Source organism: Macrosteles quadrilineatus, unplaced genomic scaffold (genome assembly GCF_028750875.1).
Source record: "Macrosteles quadrilineatus isolate MER2022 unplaced genomic scaffold, UCM_ALF_1.0 Scaffold_1__1_contigs__length_201487025, whole genome shotgun sequence".
In the NCBI taxonomy this organism is placed as follows: domain Eukaryota; kingdom Metazoa; phylum Arthropoda; class Insecta; order Hemiptera; family Cicadellidae; genus Macrosteles; species Macrosteles quadrilineatus.
In genome coordinates, this window is record NW_026542594.1 from 39,826,195 (window position 1) to 39,845,346 (window position 19,152).

Sequence of the window (19,152 nt, forward strand, 5' to 3'; positions counted from 1 at the left end):
CCTTGATCTCAGCTCCTAAGAGACTGCAAAGGATGCTTTTACGACTTCAAAAATACAGCTTTTGTTTACAATACAAGCTCAATGCATGTCGCAGATTTTCTGTCCAGATCGCCTCTTAAAGTAGCCGGAAGAGAAACAGTTGACGACTTAATCTTCCAAGCAGAGTTAGAGAACATTAACGATTTAGACAACATTAATATTACCGATGAGAGGATCAAGGAGATAAAAGAAGAGTCAAGCAGATGCCCTGTTATGAATAATCTTGTGGACACAATTAAAAAAGGGTGGCCTGATAAACGTACTCATGTTCCTCAAGACCTACAGGAATACTGGAGTGTTAGAGATGAACTATCAGCGATAGATGGAATCGTAATAAGAGGACCGTATAGTAGTTCCACGTTCTTTGAGACCTGCCATGCTTAAAATTTTACATTCTTCTCACCAAGGAGTTGAGTCTTGTTTAAGAAGAGCAAGAGAGGTGTTATTTTGGCCGGGAATGGCTGTAGATGTTCAAAGAACTGTTGAAATATGTTGGCCTTGCCAAAAGTATGCTCCAGCTCAGAAATCCGAACCCTTACAGCCTCATAATACTCCAACTAGAGCATGGCAAAGAGTTGGAATTGACTTCTTCCAGCTGGGCAGTGACCACTTTCTTATAATGACAGATTTTTTTTCATCATTTTTTGAACTAAAGAAAGTGAATTCACTGAAAACAGAAGGCCTGATTCAGTTTTGTAAAGAACAGTTTGCTCGCTACGGAATACCAGACGTTGTTGTTTCTGACAGTAGTACCCAACTTGTTAGCCATAACTTCAAGCTTTTTGCCCAGACTTGGATGTTCAAAATTGTTGTTTCTTCACCTCATAATCACCAATCCAATGGTAAGGCAGAATCAGCGGTTAAAATTGCTAAGAGAATGTTAAAGAAAGTAAAAGAAAGTAAAGAAGACTTTCAAGCAGCTCTATTAGAGTGGAGAAATACACCACTGGCTGATTTGGGTGCAAGTCCTGTGCAGTTATTAATGTCTAGATCGACAAAGACTCGTTTGCCAGTAACAGAGATGAAACTAAATCCAAAGATACACATAGGAGTCACAGACAAGTTGAAGGAAAAACAAGAAAAATACAAGAAGCACTATGATAAAGGCACTCATGCATTGGACCCACTTAAAGTTGGGCAAAAGGTATTAATACAGAAGAGACCAGACATGAAAGCAGAACCGTGGACGCCTGGCGTAATAGTAACTGTGGATGGGTTGAGAACTTACATTGTAGCAATTGAAGGAAGACTATTTAGGCGCAATAGAAGATTCATTTGTCCATTTAAAAGTTAAAGAGGGAGATGTTGGTATTGCTATAACCAGCTGATCTCTAGTTGTTGATTTTTATATTATGTTATGAATTTGGATAATAAACACTATCTTGTTTAGGAATGATTATTAATTAAAATAGTTTAATTAATAGATAAAAGAACAGATCTAGCCTTTGTTCACTTTGATTCACTTGGTTTCACCTGTTAAATAGTGTTTTGTTATAATATTTTATTGTAAGCTGAATGCATATTTAGTATGCATTGGAACAATGATATTCAGTCTAATCTATTATATTATTAAAGTGGTACAATCAAATTTTATGTAAACGGTTAAGGTCATTTACCAAATAAAAATATAGGCATATGGCACATCAAAATGAAGCTTAGAGTGTGTAGATATGCCGAAAAGTATTGATATGGACGAATTTCTTAAGGGCTCTGCCCCACAGGCTGATTTCCAAAGGGCTACGCCTGGCATGCTTCCAATGTTTAAATGATTTAATTTAATTTTGTTAATGAAACAGCTGGTCAGTACAATGAACTGGTGTTTGTTTATTTACTCAAATAAGATGTTTGTTTTGCTTTATGTAGATTGAGGAGGGTTATGTTTGGTTTTAAAGTGAGGTTGTATATGTTTTGTAAAGTATTGCTCAAAGTTTCATTTTTTAATTGATATATTAAAGTACATGTGAAGAGGCTGGACTAAAATTAAAGAAAATGGTAAAACATGTCATTCATGAAGCATCTATATGAAGCAATAATTGATGCTATTACAACACTGAGGTATGTTGTCATATTCTTTGTGATCTATTAACATCAAAAGTAGGGGTTTGAAAGTAAGTAGGTTTACGCTTTTTAAATCAGTTTTATTTTCAAACTAAATCATAGAGTTGCTGTATTTTAAAACACACATCAGCACCACTTTAATAGCTCTCTAGGTCACATTTTCTTCCCGTTGCAAAGCACGGGTATAGCAGCTTGTTTATTATTAATATTGGTCAGCTGGTTTATTGGTGTTATAAATAAATGTTATAAAGATAGCAGTAATCATTCATTCATCAGATTTCATTAAAATTACCCAACATTTTGGTGCCAAAAACCCGTTGAATCATGTCAATTAAAGAACCATTATCTCGTATGACTACAAGATCCTGTACAAAAAGAGAAGAGAAAAAGGACAGTGCAGAAGTTGAAAAAGTTGGCCTTCATGTCTCTGCAAAAAGTGCACTATCCTTTCCTTCTTCTGATAGAAGATCCAATAAAAGTAAAAGTAGCAGCAGGAGGAACAGAGAAGTCGCTGATTTTATTAATGAGATAATTAGGATTCAGGAAGAGGAAACCGCTATCAAAATAGCATGTGCAGAAGCTAATGCAGAGGCAAAAAGAGAAGAAGCTAGAGTAAAGGAAGAAGCTAAAAGAAAGGAGTTAGAATTGAAAAAAAAGACTGATGGAAGAAAGACTATCACTAATCAATTCTAGATTGTCCTCAAGAGGTAGTAGCACTTCTAGGCGTTCTCTCGTGTCAATTGATCAACATATACCAACGAAAGAAGCTGTTACTTTTTGGATGCAAGGTATTGAAAATGAAATGATTCCTGATGATCAAGCACAGAGGTACAACACTGTGAGGGTAAGGGATAAGCCGGCTGATGACCACCTAGATGATCAGCCAAAGCCTAGGGTCAACAAGTCGGTGAGTACATCCAAAATACCTAATACGAACGCTCAAGATGAACAGTTTAGGCCTTGGGCAAATCAACCAGGAAGTTTGGGGATAAAGGATGAGCCGGCTAATGACCATCTAGATGATCAGCCAAAGCCTAGGGTCAACAAGTTGGTGAGTACATCCAAAATACCTAATATGAACGCCCAAGATGAACAGTTTAGGCCTTGGGCAAATCAACCAGCAAGTTTGGGGATAAAGGATTAGCCGGCTAATGACCATCTAGATGATCAGTCAAAGCCTAGGGTCAACAAGTCGGTGAGTACATTCAAAATTCAAAATAGTAACGCCCAAGATGAACAGTTTACACCTTGGGAAAATCAACCAGCAAGTAATCCCAAAATAAAACTGTTTCAAAACCCCTTTCCAGACTTATTTGAGCGGTTTGGTGTAAGGCCTCGAGATGTTAGATATGAAGAGCTTCGAGATGAAAATACCTTAACAAATCAGCTCAATACGGATGAGAAAGAGACGAATTCTAGGGTTTTGTGTGTTCTCCCAGATTTCAGTGGAGATCTTAGTCAATTGTCAGCTTGGATTGCTGAGTTTAAACGCTCTACTGATATTAACCTCTTCACTGATCTTGAAAATCTTCAAAAGATACAAAGAACATTGAATGGTAAGGCAAAAGAAATTGTTTCAGTACTTTTGATTTACTCAGGAAACGTGCCTGAGATCATAAGTTTGTTAGAGCATCGCTTTGGAAGCCAAGAGGTTGTAACTAAGAGCCTAACTGAAGAAATGTTTTTGAGATTTGAAGTAAGGCACGAAGATCAATTTGCTTTAAGATTTCTGTGGTGGGGAAAAGAAAGTGGAAGAGTAGAAGAGTGGTGCTTGGCATTATTGAATTTCGGAGCTGTCTGCTCATCAACTTGTTCAATTTATGTCCATCTAACCAATTCTGAGAAGAAAAAGAAGAAACTGGAGAATAGTACAGGGTGAGGCAGTGAAACGGCACGATTTTGAAAAATCACAAATAATTCATTTTGAAAAGAAGGATAGTTGTATTAACATAAATCCTAAGTAAATGAGTGGAAATTAATGTTTCACCTTAAAAATAATTACATTTTTTAATACAGTGTCAGTAAAATGGCGTATTTGATTTTGCACACATTGTTGAATTATGAATTGAAATCAGCCCATGACGTTCTTTAGCGTTTGCATAACGTCTACAATCATTTTTTAGCGTTTTGTCGTGCTAGCAGTGGCTTCAAAGTTATTCACCCAATGGAGGATAGCTTTCCTTGATGGCACGGGAGCCTGGGACGATTGACTGAACTCGCAACGGAAAGTGCGCTAACACAAACCATAATATCCTTATTTTTGTAATATGCTTTTACAGCAAACGTGAGCTGTGCACTCATGCAATGCTCCATGGCTACTGAAATTTCCACTTGTCTAGATGCCTATGGTCATTTCCCCTGTACTCTAATAGCCCCCAATTCCTTGTCAGCTGGTATCGGAATCGTGCCGGTTCACTGCCTCACCCTGTATAAGGGAGGTTTACGATACAGCTCAGAGCCTGGTTGGTACAGGCAAGTGCTGCACTGCGCTAAGGGTGTGTTTATGTCGGAGCTGCGACTAGCGATAAGAGCAGCGATGCAAGCTGTGATTATTTCTCTGCTCTCATACTGTGTTTATGTTGGAGCTGAGATAGTAGCGTTGTGTCAAGTGGTTGAAGATGAGTGACTCTGAAGAAGAAAATTTAGTTTTTTCTTCTTTTTCCATATAGGCCCTACTTTGTATAGAGGGAGAAAGTAATAGACCTTAGACGTTATTGGCTTTTACAATTCAAGGATTAACCAATCATTTTTGTTATAATTTTTCAAAAACCACATTTTATAATGGGTTTTGAATATTGATATGGTCTTATTTGTTAAGTTCTTTCATCTAATATTTTTTCTTTAGCCTTTTTAGAATTAATTGGAACAGCTGATGATTTTAAAATGATTCATATTGTACAAATAAAACATTCCTTTCTGTTCTTCTTGTAAACATGGTTTACTATTTTTTTCTCTCTAGGTGAAAAAAACGAACCTCTATCACAACGAACCTGTTGTGATGGTTTTTGTACGATTTCGTAAATATTTCCGCCACTAAACTTTCAATATCCATCTTTGCACGACCAACGACACTAGCTGAGAAAAAGGACTGAAGCATTGTCACAGCTACTATCGCTGGTCGGGACCCAAGAGAGATTTAAAGCGCAGCTCCAAAGTAAACAGACCCATTGAAATACACGCACCAATTGTCTAGGCTCTAATGGCATCGCTGCTCTTATCGCTAGTCGCAGCTCCGACATAAACGCACCCTAAGTCAGCCAGTGATAAAGTGGATCTTTGGTCAAGTGTCTGTGTGTGACCAGATGTCTACTGCCACCAAGATTACATACCACAACTGTATCAGGGAGAAATGTATCACTTTGGACAGAGACCTCGCTGAACCTGGCGGAATGTTATCTGAAGATGCACCTAAAAGAGGAGGATCAGTGTTTATGAAAATTGTATAGTTCACAGAGAGTCAGAAGGCTTTGTCCCAGCTTGAGACAGAATATGGAAACATCGACCAGAAGATCTGGACAATTCATAAGGACGCTGACAAGCACTACTCCCTGAAGCAAAGGCTTGAGATCAGACAAGCAGACTTAGAAATGGTGAAGACCAGGATACAATTGTTCATGAGAGTCAGTGAGTGCAAGAAAAAAGAAAGGGAGTTTTAAAAAAAAATTAAGCAGCTGGAAACTAAAGTAAAAGATGCAAAAAACCCAAGAGAAAAAGAATTAAAATCTGCAGAACAAGAAAATAAACGATTACAGAAAAAGGCAGAGGAAAGCAGAAATAAGTGGAAGGAAAGAGAGCAGGAGTTTGTAACGTCAAGGTCAGAAATTGAAGAATTGATAAAGAGCATTGAAAATGAACAGCAAAAAATCGAAAAATGTGTAGCTACTAATGAACAACTGAATAATAAAGAGCTTGAAGAACATACCGGGCAAGCAAATCAAGCTCATACAGATGATAAGACGCTCCATAAGCAAGTAATGGATCAGAAAGATATTTTGTCAAAAGTGAACAATGAGATTACAGTAACACAGAAATACAAAGCAGCATTAGAGAAGGAAAATGAAATGCAGCGGAAAATGATAGAGTTGCAGCACAAGATCACTAAACTGAAGTCAGACTCTGACAGTGCTAAGAATACGCTGAACGACTTCTTGAAAGCTTACAAATGGATTGAGACGGACAGCCAGTTCTTTGATCAGCTGGGCGGAAAGTACGATTTCAAGACTAGTGACCTTCACCAAGTTCAGAAGCAACTGTCTATACTCAAGGAGACGAGGAACAAAGATTCAAGAGGCATGTTGTCAAAAGGTGTTTATAGAAGCTACCTATCCTGGCAAAGGTGGAAAAGTCAAGGTTGTCGACGTCTAAACTAAATACGGGAATTTCAGAAGACCTACCAGCAAATATGTAAAACTTAATGTTTAAAATGTTGTGGCCTGGAGAAATGTTAAATAGTGTTTTGTTATAATACGTTATTGTAAGCTGAATGCATATTTAGTATGCATTGGAACAATGATATTCAGTCTAATTTATTATTAATATTGGTCAGCTGGTTTATTGGTGTTAAAAATAAATGTTATAAAGATAACAGTAATAATTCATTGATCAGATTTCATTAAAGTTACCTTACATCACCTTTGTTCATACACAGATATTAAACAATCCCAAACTTCTTTAGAAGTCGAGCAAGTCAAAACCAGTGTAGATGGTTCATTACCTAGAGATGACATCAGGTATAACATAGCAGAAGCATCTTTTCTGTCCCAATCTGCAATAGCATTTTACTCAGATCCAGAGATGTTAGTAATAGCATAGATAAAAGGAGTAGACACAGATACCCCACACAATGCTAATATGTGTTAACAATTTTTGGCCGAAAAACCGACTAGATCCTAGGCGGCGCTAGTCTCGAAACCGACTAAGCGCGGTTGCGATGTCGTGCAACTCAGTCGGTCGACCGGCCAACTCAGCCGGCTGGGAGAGATTCCTTCGCCTCGCACCCGCAACGTACATACAGTGCACGAGCACTCCACTCTCATCTGCTGCTCTGTCCAGTGTTGGGCTTCAATGAAATACGTTTTCTTCTGAAAATTTTAAAGACTTTGTGTGATAAACATAACAATAATTGGTTGAAAATTGTTGTACGTTTACCATAAACTAAAAAGTTGTATATACTTATTTTAAAATGTAATATAGATTTGTTTTCAATGTAAAAAATTAACTTTAAGACTGAGAACACATATATTCAAATTATTGTTTTTTTAGTTTTTATATGCAGGAGTCTAAGCAATATGTAACCTATGCATTAAAACGTGGAGGGTATTTATTTTTATTTTAAACATTTCAAACAGAGAATAAGTGCTATTCAGGGTGTCTTGTACACATATGAACAAACTTTTTCACCTTATTCAGCTGTTAAAAGAAACAAAAAATGTAATACATTCCTAACTCACCGTTTGAGCTACAGCGTTGAAATTCTGTAATTTTGGTTATCTTATTGACTTCAATCTTAATACATGCGCAAAGTATGAATAAAAACTCTTGAACTATATTTAAAACCAAGGATAACGTTATCTATAATTGAGACGGTATATATGTATAAAACAACAACCAAAGCCAATAGAGATACGTTTTATACAAAGATAAAATGGTGTACAAAGATATCCATCTTGAAAATAAAAAAATGTAATTCTTAGTTTTCTTTTAGATATTACAATAAGTTGTTTTACATTTTGAGCTTTTAAGGGACATATGTCCCTACTAGTTATTCATTAAACTAGTTAAAACATAAATAAATATCCACTATACCCATGATTTTCAATGGGGAGGGGATACAAAATTTAAAAATACCCCCTAAATCAATGTAAAAATAATATAAAAATAATATACAAATAATTTTAACACAGTTTGAGAAAATAAACCTACTACATGGCTGTGGGCTGTACACAGCCATGAGGTAAGCCAAATAAATAATTAAGCAAATCAGAGTTTAGATATGGTTTACAAACTCAAAGCATACAATTATTAGGTATCAATTGTCTTTGTCCTACATGTTCTTTTTGATGCCTTCTGTATATTGTTTCATATCTTGATGATAAAGTTTGGAAAGCTATTTCACAAAATGAGAGTATTAGTTTTTGGCTTTTTAAAGGTAGTTCAATATTTTTGTTTTTTGAATATTAATTAAAATTGTCCGTAAACAAGTGTGAGTATATGTAATAAGAGATTTATCTACTTTCAATTAAGATAGTATAGTTTGTATATTGGCAATTAATGTTCTTTTCATTACTCTACAGACGAAAGTACACTTTTTTAAAACGTAAAATGAGCTAAGAAAATAGGTTTTTCGCTACACTACTGTAAAATGACATGTTTTTCGTTGTATGTTTATCACCTGCAAAAATCTTTTATTACATTGTTTACTACGACAATAGTATATTTTGTACCTAGGGCCAAAAATGAGGTTTTGCCGGCTCGGGGTTTTTAAGTTCTTGACTTCGTCTCGAACTTAAAACGACCGAGAGCTGTAAAACCATTTTTGGTCCATGGTACAAATACTATTTTTCACCACACTACTACTACTTACAAACTCAACTTTAAGGTTATGTGAAGAAGTAATTTAAGGAATCAGCAAAAATAATAATAAACCGTTGCTAGGCATCGGCGAAAATAAGACAATTCTATTGCAATGCTATGGATACTGTTTGTGTATTTGATATGCAAGCGGGCAGCTAATTTTGCGGCCCTAGGGATGTAAAAACCTGCTCGGTCCCCAAATGACGATGACAGCTGGCATGGTCAGCAAAACGTAACTTTCAGCCTTTAATTAACGTATGTAAAACAGATAGCCTAATAACATCATAGTGTGGTGAAAAAGATTTTTTACTATGCGAAAGTATATTTACTATTTTTTTTTTTTTTTGCCGATGTAAACAAACAATAATATTTGTTATTGTTTATCAACTGTTTCAAATTTCAACAACTAAAAGTTAACTTTAAATTAACTTTAAACTTAAAATTAACTTTAAATTGAAGGCATAACCTAAAAAAATCTATGAGTTTTGTAGTGAAGATATACAGGATGAGGCAGTGAGAGCACCCCAATTTTCTTTTGTTGTCACACTATAAGTAAAGCCACAATTAATGAACAGCTGTGCTTATAATATCAATTAAACTATGCCATTTTAGTAAACATTATGCTTGAGGCTATTAAGACTGAGATTTTGATGTGGAAACCCATTATTAAAATAGGGATTCTTGTGCAAAAACCCAGGGATTGTTTGGACCACATTCCATCCTTGGTCAATATGGTGCTGTTCCAAATAGGAAAACAACGGTGAATTGGGTAAAATTATTTAGTATAACAGCTTAAAACAAAAAAATAATCGGCTGGTGCCACGAAACCCTTTGTACACCAGCAAATTTTGTAAGAGTGTGAGCCACAGTAACTCGAAGTCCGAAGAGATTTGCCAGGAAGCTTTTGTTGTTGAAAGCTTTACGTTGGCTCTTTTTTTTGGGGGGGGGGTTATTCTGATAAGCTACTTCAGTTCGAGGTTTTTCTAAAAAGTCGCCCCACAGATTTGCTTAAACCGAAGCTAAGAATTGTCCAAAACTAAAGTGATTCCTGAAGAAATGCTGGAGGAGTATTTGATGGAGTTTTTAAGTGACTAAAAATGAATGTCAAGTAGGACAAGGACTTACTATCAAGATTTCTATTTCAAGGAATTCTATCTTGCAGGATTTTGTTTTCAAGAAATGAAAAATGACTTTGTTAAGATCAATTGGCAAAATATAAGCTTTGTTTTTATGTGCTATTTATATCTATTGGGTGAATATGTTGAATTTATAATATAATGGAGTTAGTACAATTTATAAATTGGGCCCCTTTCATTGCCTCACCCTGTAGTATTTTTGGAGTAGAAATTGGGTCTACATATTCTCGACCATTTAAAGTGCTCGATAAATCTCACACTTCAAACGTGATCTAAAATATGCAATTTTTTGCAGACTTGCTACTCTTGTTTTGAAATATACTAATTGACCGATCAGCTGTTGCATTCGACACAAGCACGGAAATTGTTGTAAATTTAACGTGGACAGTAAATCTAATATTCAAAATTGTAATTGTAATGTGTACAGTTCATAAAATGTAAATTGTACTTAAAATTACATACAAAACTAGACCAAACCACGCACGATTTATGTTCGTTGAAATATACAGAGTGTTTGATATAACTGTGCCAGCTATTCTATTCAAAAGTTTTAAGAGATATGACAAAACTTTTAATCGTAACTACCTTGGATTTGTTATGAAAAAAATAGTTCAAGTTGAAAAAATAATTTTAGCCACCATTTTCCAATATGGTTGCCAACTTTGATTTTTCTTTTGGAAGACCCATATTTTATGATTGTTTTAGAAAGTGAGTGCAATTTAAAAACGTTTTCATTCCTGGCATTTTTTCTCTAAAGCTATTCATTTAGGAGTTACAGCGTGTTACAACTAAGAAAATGACTTGCGAGGAGTTGCGGTGTACATTTTGCATCATGTAGCGCCTAAACAAAAACGTTTGGAGCGAAAATGCAAAGAGTAAATAGTCTTAGAATTAATTGCATCTGTATTCTAAAAAGACTATAACATACACCGTTTTCCTGTTTTCAAATTTCCCTGCCATTTTTGAAACTGGATTCAATATTTGTTATGCATGTTATGGTATTTTTAGAATCTAGATGCAATTTTAAGAATTGTTTACTTCTTGCATTTTTGCTCTAAACGTAGTCGTTTAGGAGATACATGATGCAGAATGAACACCGCAAGTCATTTTTTCTTAGTTGTAGCACGTTGTAACTCCTAAACGAGTAAGTAGCTTTAGAGAAAAAATGCCAAGAATAAAAACATTTTATAATTGCATTTACTTACCAAACCAATCCTAAAATATAGGGTCTTCCATAAGAAAAATCAAAGTTGGCGGTCATATTGGAAACATGGCGGCTAAAATTATTTTTTCAACTTGACCATAAAAAAAATAAATCCTAGACATTTACAGTTTAACATTTTGTTATATCCCTTATAACTTTCGAATAAAATAGCTGGCACACTTATATCAATCACCCTGTATATAAAAAAGGGCTTAGAGTATTCCCGAAAATATGACCTCATTTAAGCATAGATAAAAGGAGTATGTCTACTCCTTTTTAGCGAATTTCCCCTATAGGGAATAAGCTATTACCGTAGTACTCATGGTAAGACTTAAACTCGGGCCGATTTACTTTTTCGTTTTGAGGTCCCTAGAGACCAAAAACACCATCCGTTCAAATTCATATACTGTATATATATGTGTCCGTTAGCGCGATAACTCGAGCAAAAATCATCCGATTTTGATGAAATTTGGTACAAACGTGTAAACCTACATTTATTCGAACGAGTTCACGAACCAGCATGATCGGACTATGGAAACAGGGGTTTATGGGGGGTTTTTTGGAGTAAAAATAGGGTTTTCCCATTTTTGACCCTAAAAACTTAAAATTTAGCATTTTCTTTCTAAATCATTTTGTAGAGCTTAAAAAAACAAATAATTTAGTATATTGAAGCAATATTATGCGCTTAATGGTTACGAAGAAAATTCAAAAAACTTTAAATTAAAAATTCCCATGTTATTCTTATGGAGAATAAGTAAACTGTTGTAGTTTGTTTGTTTATGTTCATATTTTGATCACATTTGGAAAATGCATTCATTTCATACCAAACTATTACATTTAAAAAAAAAACAAACACCTTTTTACCCTCCCTGTTTCAGCAAACCTAAGTACTCGTTAAACTAATGTTATTTAAGGCTAAACATCCCTGAAAAAGTTGTGTTTCTGGCCCGATAGATAGCAGCACCTCTGCGGAAAATTTGTGCCACTTGTAATTTCCGTATTTATTATCCGATTTTTGTTTTGTAAACGGTTTTGTAAATGATACGAATAAGACATTCACGCTATTTTGCAAATTCTTTTTTACATTTATTAACAAAAAAGTTTAATTAAGAATTTTTTTTGCTATGATTATTTTTAGAAATCGCAGGTAGTCATTTTGTAAAGAAAATTTTTTTAAGAATTTTTCCGTTTTCAGATATTAATTCGGTCAAATGGTCGTTTCGGAATCGTTTTTTAAAGAAATTATTATTATTTCTCTCGCGCTCCGGTCCCCTCCCCCCCTCCCCCACGGAGCGCAGCCGCTCTGCCCGGCCCTCCAACGCGACTGTAGCTTCGTCATCTCACACACACCTTGCATTCATACTCTGACCGGACATACTTACTAGACTGGACTACTGATTTCGACAGATGCTAGTTGATGATTTTAAAACAAGTATTTTCTGGTCAGTTGGAAAGATACATCTACAACAAATATATAAAAATATAAAGTAGTTCAAATTAAAGGATGTATAAAAGTAGGCACATACAGGTTTATTAGGCCATACATTATTCAATAACACCAGAGTATGAATAATATAACCCTATACTAACCTGTAACGTTAAATTATTACATAGTTAGTTATTTGTTTGAAATAAAACTTATAGTTACATGAAAACGAGAAAAAAATATACAGTGGTGGAAAAATACATTGATACAAGTGGCAGTCATAAAATGGGCAGCTTCATCAATATACAATACGTACAATATACGACAATATACAATTTTTTCAAGGATATACACGGTGCATATTTTGATCTACTATTTGGCCATTTAATGTTCATCAAGTTTGAATTCAGGAAGAGAAATGTTCGGTTCTCGTATCGGCATACTCCGGCAGGTTCTGGGGTCGACTATTTCTGGAAGAAGAGCGCATTTGTAGAAGAAACATAAAGGCTTCTCCATTTTTTCCTTCCAAAACTTATCGTCCCGCTCAATTGCTTCTATGTGGATGTCCTTTTTAGTCCAAACAACAAAGTAGCACCTTCTTTTATTGGAAATATGCAATTGCCCTTGAACCTAAAAACAAAAAAGGTGAAAATAAAAAAAATATGGTTATAATATTTAATATTTTTTTTCAGTAAGCTGTTGACCTTGAACCTAAAGAATTATAACGATTGTCATTTGTACTATCGTGATATTGTATTATCGTTACAATATACTGAGCATTACCTTACTATCTATTATATCGTGATATTGTATATAAACGTAACTGAGAATTATCCGACTCATACAGTTATGATTATGGGTTGATAAAGGATTAGGATACTTTAAATTTGTTAGTACAACAGTTACAATCTGCTTAGTCCTTTTATGTTACTCAATTTTAAATTACAACCAGGTAAAGTTTTAGTGTTACTGTACTGGTAATCACGGGTGGTTCCTAAAAACATTCATGGGTCGAATTGTGGTTAGTTAGTAGTTTTTATTGTTTTAATCACCCTTAATAAACATATTATTTTATGTACGAATTATATGTTAGTTATGTGTGTTTTTATCCAAACAATTAACTTTTAGTGTTCGAGTCTACCTTGGTCCAAATTACCGTGCTTATTTTTTATTATTACTATTATTATTAGTCCGGACTTTGTAAGGAAGTCATTTACCTGATAATAGTAATTGTGGTTTCTTTTCAATTTAATATCATTAGACGATTTACAAGGTGCCAAACAAAAGCTCTTGATTTGCTTTACTGCTTCAGGTATGGTCAACAGTTCCGCAGACTTAGGGCACTTAACTTCAACGATGTCTTCTTCTCCCACCACACCATCTGGAGAAGCTGCTAGGAAGTCGATCGCTTTATCAACAAATAAACCGCAAGGAAGTACTTTTGTGTTGAGTTTGTCTTCAAAGCACTGTATAGCAGCAGATTCATTGAGTTCTCCATACATCATAGCATCTGTTGAAATTTTATTGTAGAGCAATTGTTTTACAACAGGTGCCCACAATGATTTAGATCTTCGCTTGCAGATTAACCCGAAATTTGAAGCAGTCAGTCGAACTTTCCTCTCTTCTAGCCAACGACTATTTTCTCGTTGTCCACGGGTCGCAACTTCAACCAAAGCTTTTTCCTCGTCGTTTAAGGCTAAAGATTTCAAGAGATCTGATTTTTCTGCCTCAAACTCATCATCATCTAAGTCAAGTCTTTGGCAGAAGCTTCCATAATCTTTGGCACCTGACATTTCCTTCTCATCTTTTCGTGATACTGTGCTTTTGTGTCTAACCTCCTTCCTTTTCCTCATCAATGCCCTCCTACATGTGATCAGCCGTTTCGTTCGCCTCAATCCAATTTTCTTCACCAGAAGCGCGGGACTCCTTTTTAAATGTGATTTCATGCTTCTGTAATGCCACATTGGACCGTACTGGAAATCTAATGCGGCAGCCCTCGCTCTGAAAGTAAAAGAGCCCCTCTTGCATCGATTAACTTGCTTCCCACCAGTAAACTTTGCCACTAATGACATATAGTTTTCAGCTAGGTTGCTAGTCTGGTTCTCCCATAGCAAGTTAGCCCTTAGAAGTACAGGCGTTAGGGCTTCCAACACCTTATTAGCCACCAGAAGGCTAGTACCTTCAAGTTCTTTCCCAGTACCAACAGCCTTACAAAAATAAGGCTTGCATCTAACATGGTTTCCTAGGACATGGAAAGGGCTGTTCCTGAGGTCTGCTTTCAACTCTTCGATATTTTTTTCGCTGGAGTGGTGAATAATCGCCCCTCGTGCTGCTGCCTTCAGTCGCTTTATAATGTTAACACTCAGGATTCTTTTCTCTGTGTTGCCATTCTCTCGCAGTTTGTATAGCCTCTTTGTGTAGTTCTTGATTATGTGGTTTGTACATTCAACTTTTTCTACGAAACGACCGTAGGGCACCATCTCTCTAACTTTCTGGTGCACACTAGAATTGCCATCTCCTATCATTTTTCTGTACTGAACACCATGGATCTTTTGACTGGAATTAAAAGCCTCCACTAACATGTCTGACTCCATTGAAGCGCTAGGTCCACTCCAGTTTTTAAAACATTTTTCATGTTCAGTAGTGGCTCCTTTCTTTTCTAAGTGTGCACACATTGAGCAGTACTTGTTTCTCACATCTATGTGAAGTAACTTCTTGGTGCGGAGTCCAATGACACAAGCGACTCCAGAATTAGCTGAGTATCTGTGACCATGGCTACGATGAGACCATCCTCCATCCACTATTACCGTTATGAACGGAATATTATTCTTCGTCACATCACCGTTCTCTATAGCCAATTTCTTTTCCTCAATGCCAGCTTCAATCATTGAATCGTACAAGACATCTTGCCATACCTTTAAAAAAAAAATATTACTGTAAAATCAACTTATAGAATTCATTAAAAAAAATACATTAAAATAAGTAAATAGTTTGACTGCTAAGATTGCCGGGAGTTTATATTTATCAAACTTTTGCCCGCCAAACCCACTTTCGACCTGACCTCGGCCTACTAGGAGGGGATTTGGCATACGAAAGTATGTATCATCTGGTGTCGTTTGATTCATAACGAAACGACAAAAGTCCTCCAAGTAAAAAAAAAATCATACTGGCTCATATCATGAACTGTTAGGCCTACTAAGTGATAAATGTTTCGTACAATGTATCGTGTTTTGTGTATTTATTTAAATGTTTTTTGACGAGTCTACAATAGACGAAACGTTCTTGAAGGACCACTTGACAATGCCTATGTATAGGCGAAACATGTGGGTTTAACCATACATCTATGAACTGTGTACGGGAAGGTATGTACCTTAAATTTTAGTCTAATCAACAGTTCAGGGGCTACACAATGAATTTTAATTCATGAACTGGCTCTTTCAGTTCATCAGCCCGGCACTCTATCCACTATACCACCGAGGCCGATGGCATCATGCCGTAGCGTTGCGGTAATGGTGTTCCCTCAGCCAATCAGAAGCCTCCAAATTACAACTGGCGAGCTGGGCTGGAGGGAGGGTAGAAGTTTAGCTCCCGAGCTGATTTGGTGGGCAGGGACTAGCCGCTAGTGCCACAGCGCGCTGTGGCCTCCGGATAATACCTAAGTACCCAGTACCCTTTTCGTAACTAAATTCATTAAAAACAACTAAAATAACCCCCATAATATAATTTAAAGAACCATACCTGTCCTAGGCGTTCTTCTGCTGTTCTAAAGGCCTTTTCACTGATTGGTGAAATGTCAATCGAAGATAAAACTTCTTCCATGTTTCTGTGCCCAGAACCGATTGATGAAAATCCCCATACTATTTGGTCTACAAGAGGCAATTTTGATAGTGATTCTGGCAGGGAACTGTTACTGTCACTCGATGCAATTAGTTGCTTTGGTTCACTGTTAATTATCCTTTCTTTAAGGCAATAAGGACACCGAAACTTAAGACTCCATTCCAGTAATTTACTACTGGATGCAACTAATGCCATGTATCCGTTACAGTTTTTTTCACATTCAAACCTATGGTAATCCAGTGACCTTATTTCTTTGATAAAGTGTCTGCCATCAACAATATATCGTCCAGAAATCATTTCCACATCATCCCTCGGAGGCCTTTGATCAGGTTCTACGACCAACTCGTCAAATTGTCTGCAATAAATGTCAACACGATAAATATTGTCCACACCTATGTTTGGTTTATAACACTTGTTAAACATTAAACTTAAACACGATACATTTAATAATATGCGAAAATTACACCACATAACAATACAAGTAAATAAAATTACCTTTCAGAAATTTCCCCCAAAATCTCGCTTTGTACATCCGGAATTTGTTCCACATCGGGGGTTTTGGCACAAACGGTAAAAGTATCCGGATCGCTGGAGATAGACGTAATGCTACTTGTAATGGAACTTATTGCCAATTCATTTGCATTATTTCCCATCCGTTTCCTGTAAAGTTGTAATACACATTAGTAATGGTAATTAATTAATGTATACTGTATTCAAATACTGGAACACTTGTTAAACATTTAACTTGATCACTGTACATTTAATAATATGCAAAAATTACATCATATAACAATACAAGTTTATGTAATTACCTTTCTGACTTTCCCTCCATAATTTCGCTTTGTACATCCGGAATTTGTTCTACATCGGGGGTTTTGGCACAAACAGTAAAAGTGTCAGGATTGTTGGAGATAGGCGTAATGCTACTTGTAATTGAACTTACTGCCAATTCATTTGCAGTAGTTTCCATCCGTTTCCTGTAAAGTAGTAATAAACATTACTAATGGTAATTAATTAATCTAAATTAAAATACTGGTATTCTCTCAAAACGTATTGGGTAACTCACAAAAACCAATTCAATAACTTGATGCCTAAACAGACAGTTGTATCAAATATTTCTATTATTGCGGCCGTTGCCATATTCATTTCCTGTTAGACCGCTTGAAAACTTACAACAACCAGGATCACGGTTAGCTCAGAGGTAGGGTACAGTTGTCGCAGCGAGTCTGGGCGCGCGGACCCTTGTGTACTAACCGTCCTCCACGCCAAAGCCATGAAGACAGCAGTGAGGCGCTGAACAACCCCAGAGAGCCGTGTGGGCCAGATGTTTTTGGAAATGAGCAATAAACACTCCCCTCTACACCCCGCACCCTAGCGCGGCCGCGCGCCCAGACTACCTGCGACAACTGTACCCTACCTCTGAGCTAACCGTGATCCTGGAACATGCGACTACTGTACGAGATTCGTAATGCAAAGGTATGGGGTTCGAGACCCATCTGGGGAGAATATTTTTTAACCATTTTTCCCCCAAAAAATAGTTTTATGAACTAGACCTACCTATTTCAACGACATACTCAACTCATAATAATATATTAATGAATTAATAAAATATGTTATTAAATATAATAATAATTTATGAAATAATGGCTTGTTTTGCGCAAGTAAATGTTTTATAAGACTGTTACTTGTATTTTATTTTTCTAAAAAGTTCATGGGTACTTTAGGGTTTTATAAATGGATAGGCCTAACTGTTTTAAAGAGTGTTTATGTAGTTAGCTCTTCCAGTTATTCAACAGTTACTTTTGCAACAGCACTTACTTTTTAGCAAGCCTCCACTTCATCAGTTGTAAAGGAACCCTTCTCCTTTTCCTATAACTTCTTTTCTTCCCTTCTTTATTAGGGGTGGAGGTCATTCTGAAAAAAAAATCAAAATGTCTAATTGTGAATATTTCCTAAAGTATTTTTTTAAAGCTGTATTTTTCAAGCCTATGGCAGCAAATCTATACTACGTTCTCTGTTACTCTCCAAAAATATTTTTATGTTTACTAAAACCTTTGACTTGTAGAAATTAAACAAATGAAACTAATATTTTACATAATTTTTAAGCAAATGAAACTCTATTCTTAACATAAGTTATTTACACTACAAAAAAAACTTACTGAGGAATGAATTCATTGGAAGATGTAGCTGTAGTAACTGCCACGACCTCAGAGGATGTTGGATTTATCTGAACCACTGGTTCTGTTCGTGTAGATGTTGTCAGTTCTTCACTGAAAGAAGTAAATGCGGAAGGATTAGGATTCGTCATAATTCTCATACATAAAGTAACAGTTGTTATCATGTTAAACGTAATTTGTCTTAATATTCCTTCCCGTATAAAAATATACCTTACTTATTAAGACTCAAATTACTGTTCAATATTTATATACAAAACTGTACTTTTTTGTAATCAGTTATCACGAATGCAGTAACTATTTTTTTCATCTCATATAATAAATTTATTACTGTCATTGGAATTAACTAAATTAGACACAATGTATTAAATATAAATGTATAAGGAGATCAAATCGGATGTATAACTGTTTGTTTGTTTGTATGTATATTTCACCTACCCACTTAGTAGTAGCTAGCCTACATTGCTTGTTATCACTGAAATTATTATATAAATTAAAACTACTTTACCCCAAATCGTGTTGAAGGTAAATCAGGAACAATAATTAATTATTTTCTTATATTCGCTAACATTTGTTAAAAGTTATTATATTACATCTATACGGAGCGATTATCCAAGTTATGTATGAATAACCAAATTATGTTTTTTTTTATATAGTTTAGCTAATACGGAGTATGTTTTATCTGTGCTAATACTAACCTTCGAG

The 19,152-nt window shown here is 35.6% G+C and overlaps 2 protein-coding genes across 2 annotated transcripts in view; one reads left to right on the forward strand and one right to left on the reverse strand.

The window, feature by feature from the left end:
- LOC128982792 (protein CNPPD1) overlaps window positions 1-19,152 on the forward strand; it is a 96,285-nt gene that overhangs the window by 19,536 nt on the left and 57,597 nt on the right. The window lies entirely within an intron of this gene.
- Window positions 12,784-14,499, reverse strand: LOC128982793 (uncharacterized). The gene is made up of 2 exons (XM_054401800.1): window positions 13,654-14,499; window positions 12,784-13,066 (listed from the first exon to the last, which is right to left on the reverse strand). The coding sequence occupies exons 1-2, from the start codon at window positions 14,398-14,400 to the stop codon at window positions 12,821-12,823; spliced, it is 993 nt and encodes a 330-aa protein (XP_054257775.1). The 5' UTR covers window positions 14,401-14,499; the 3' UTR covers window positions 12,784-12,820.

Coding starts and splice junctions, on each gene's coding strand:
- LOC128982793 (XM_054401800.1), bottom strand. CDS start 14,400: ATGTGGCATTACAGAAGCATGAAATCACATTTAAAAAGGAGTCCCGCG. Junction 13,067..13,653: donor ACCACAATTACTATTATCAG/GTAAATGACTTC, acceptor TTTTGTTTTTAG/GTTCAAGGGCAATTGCATAT.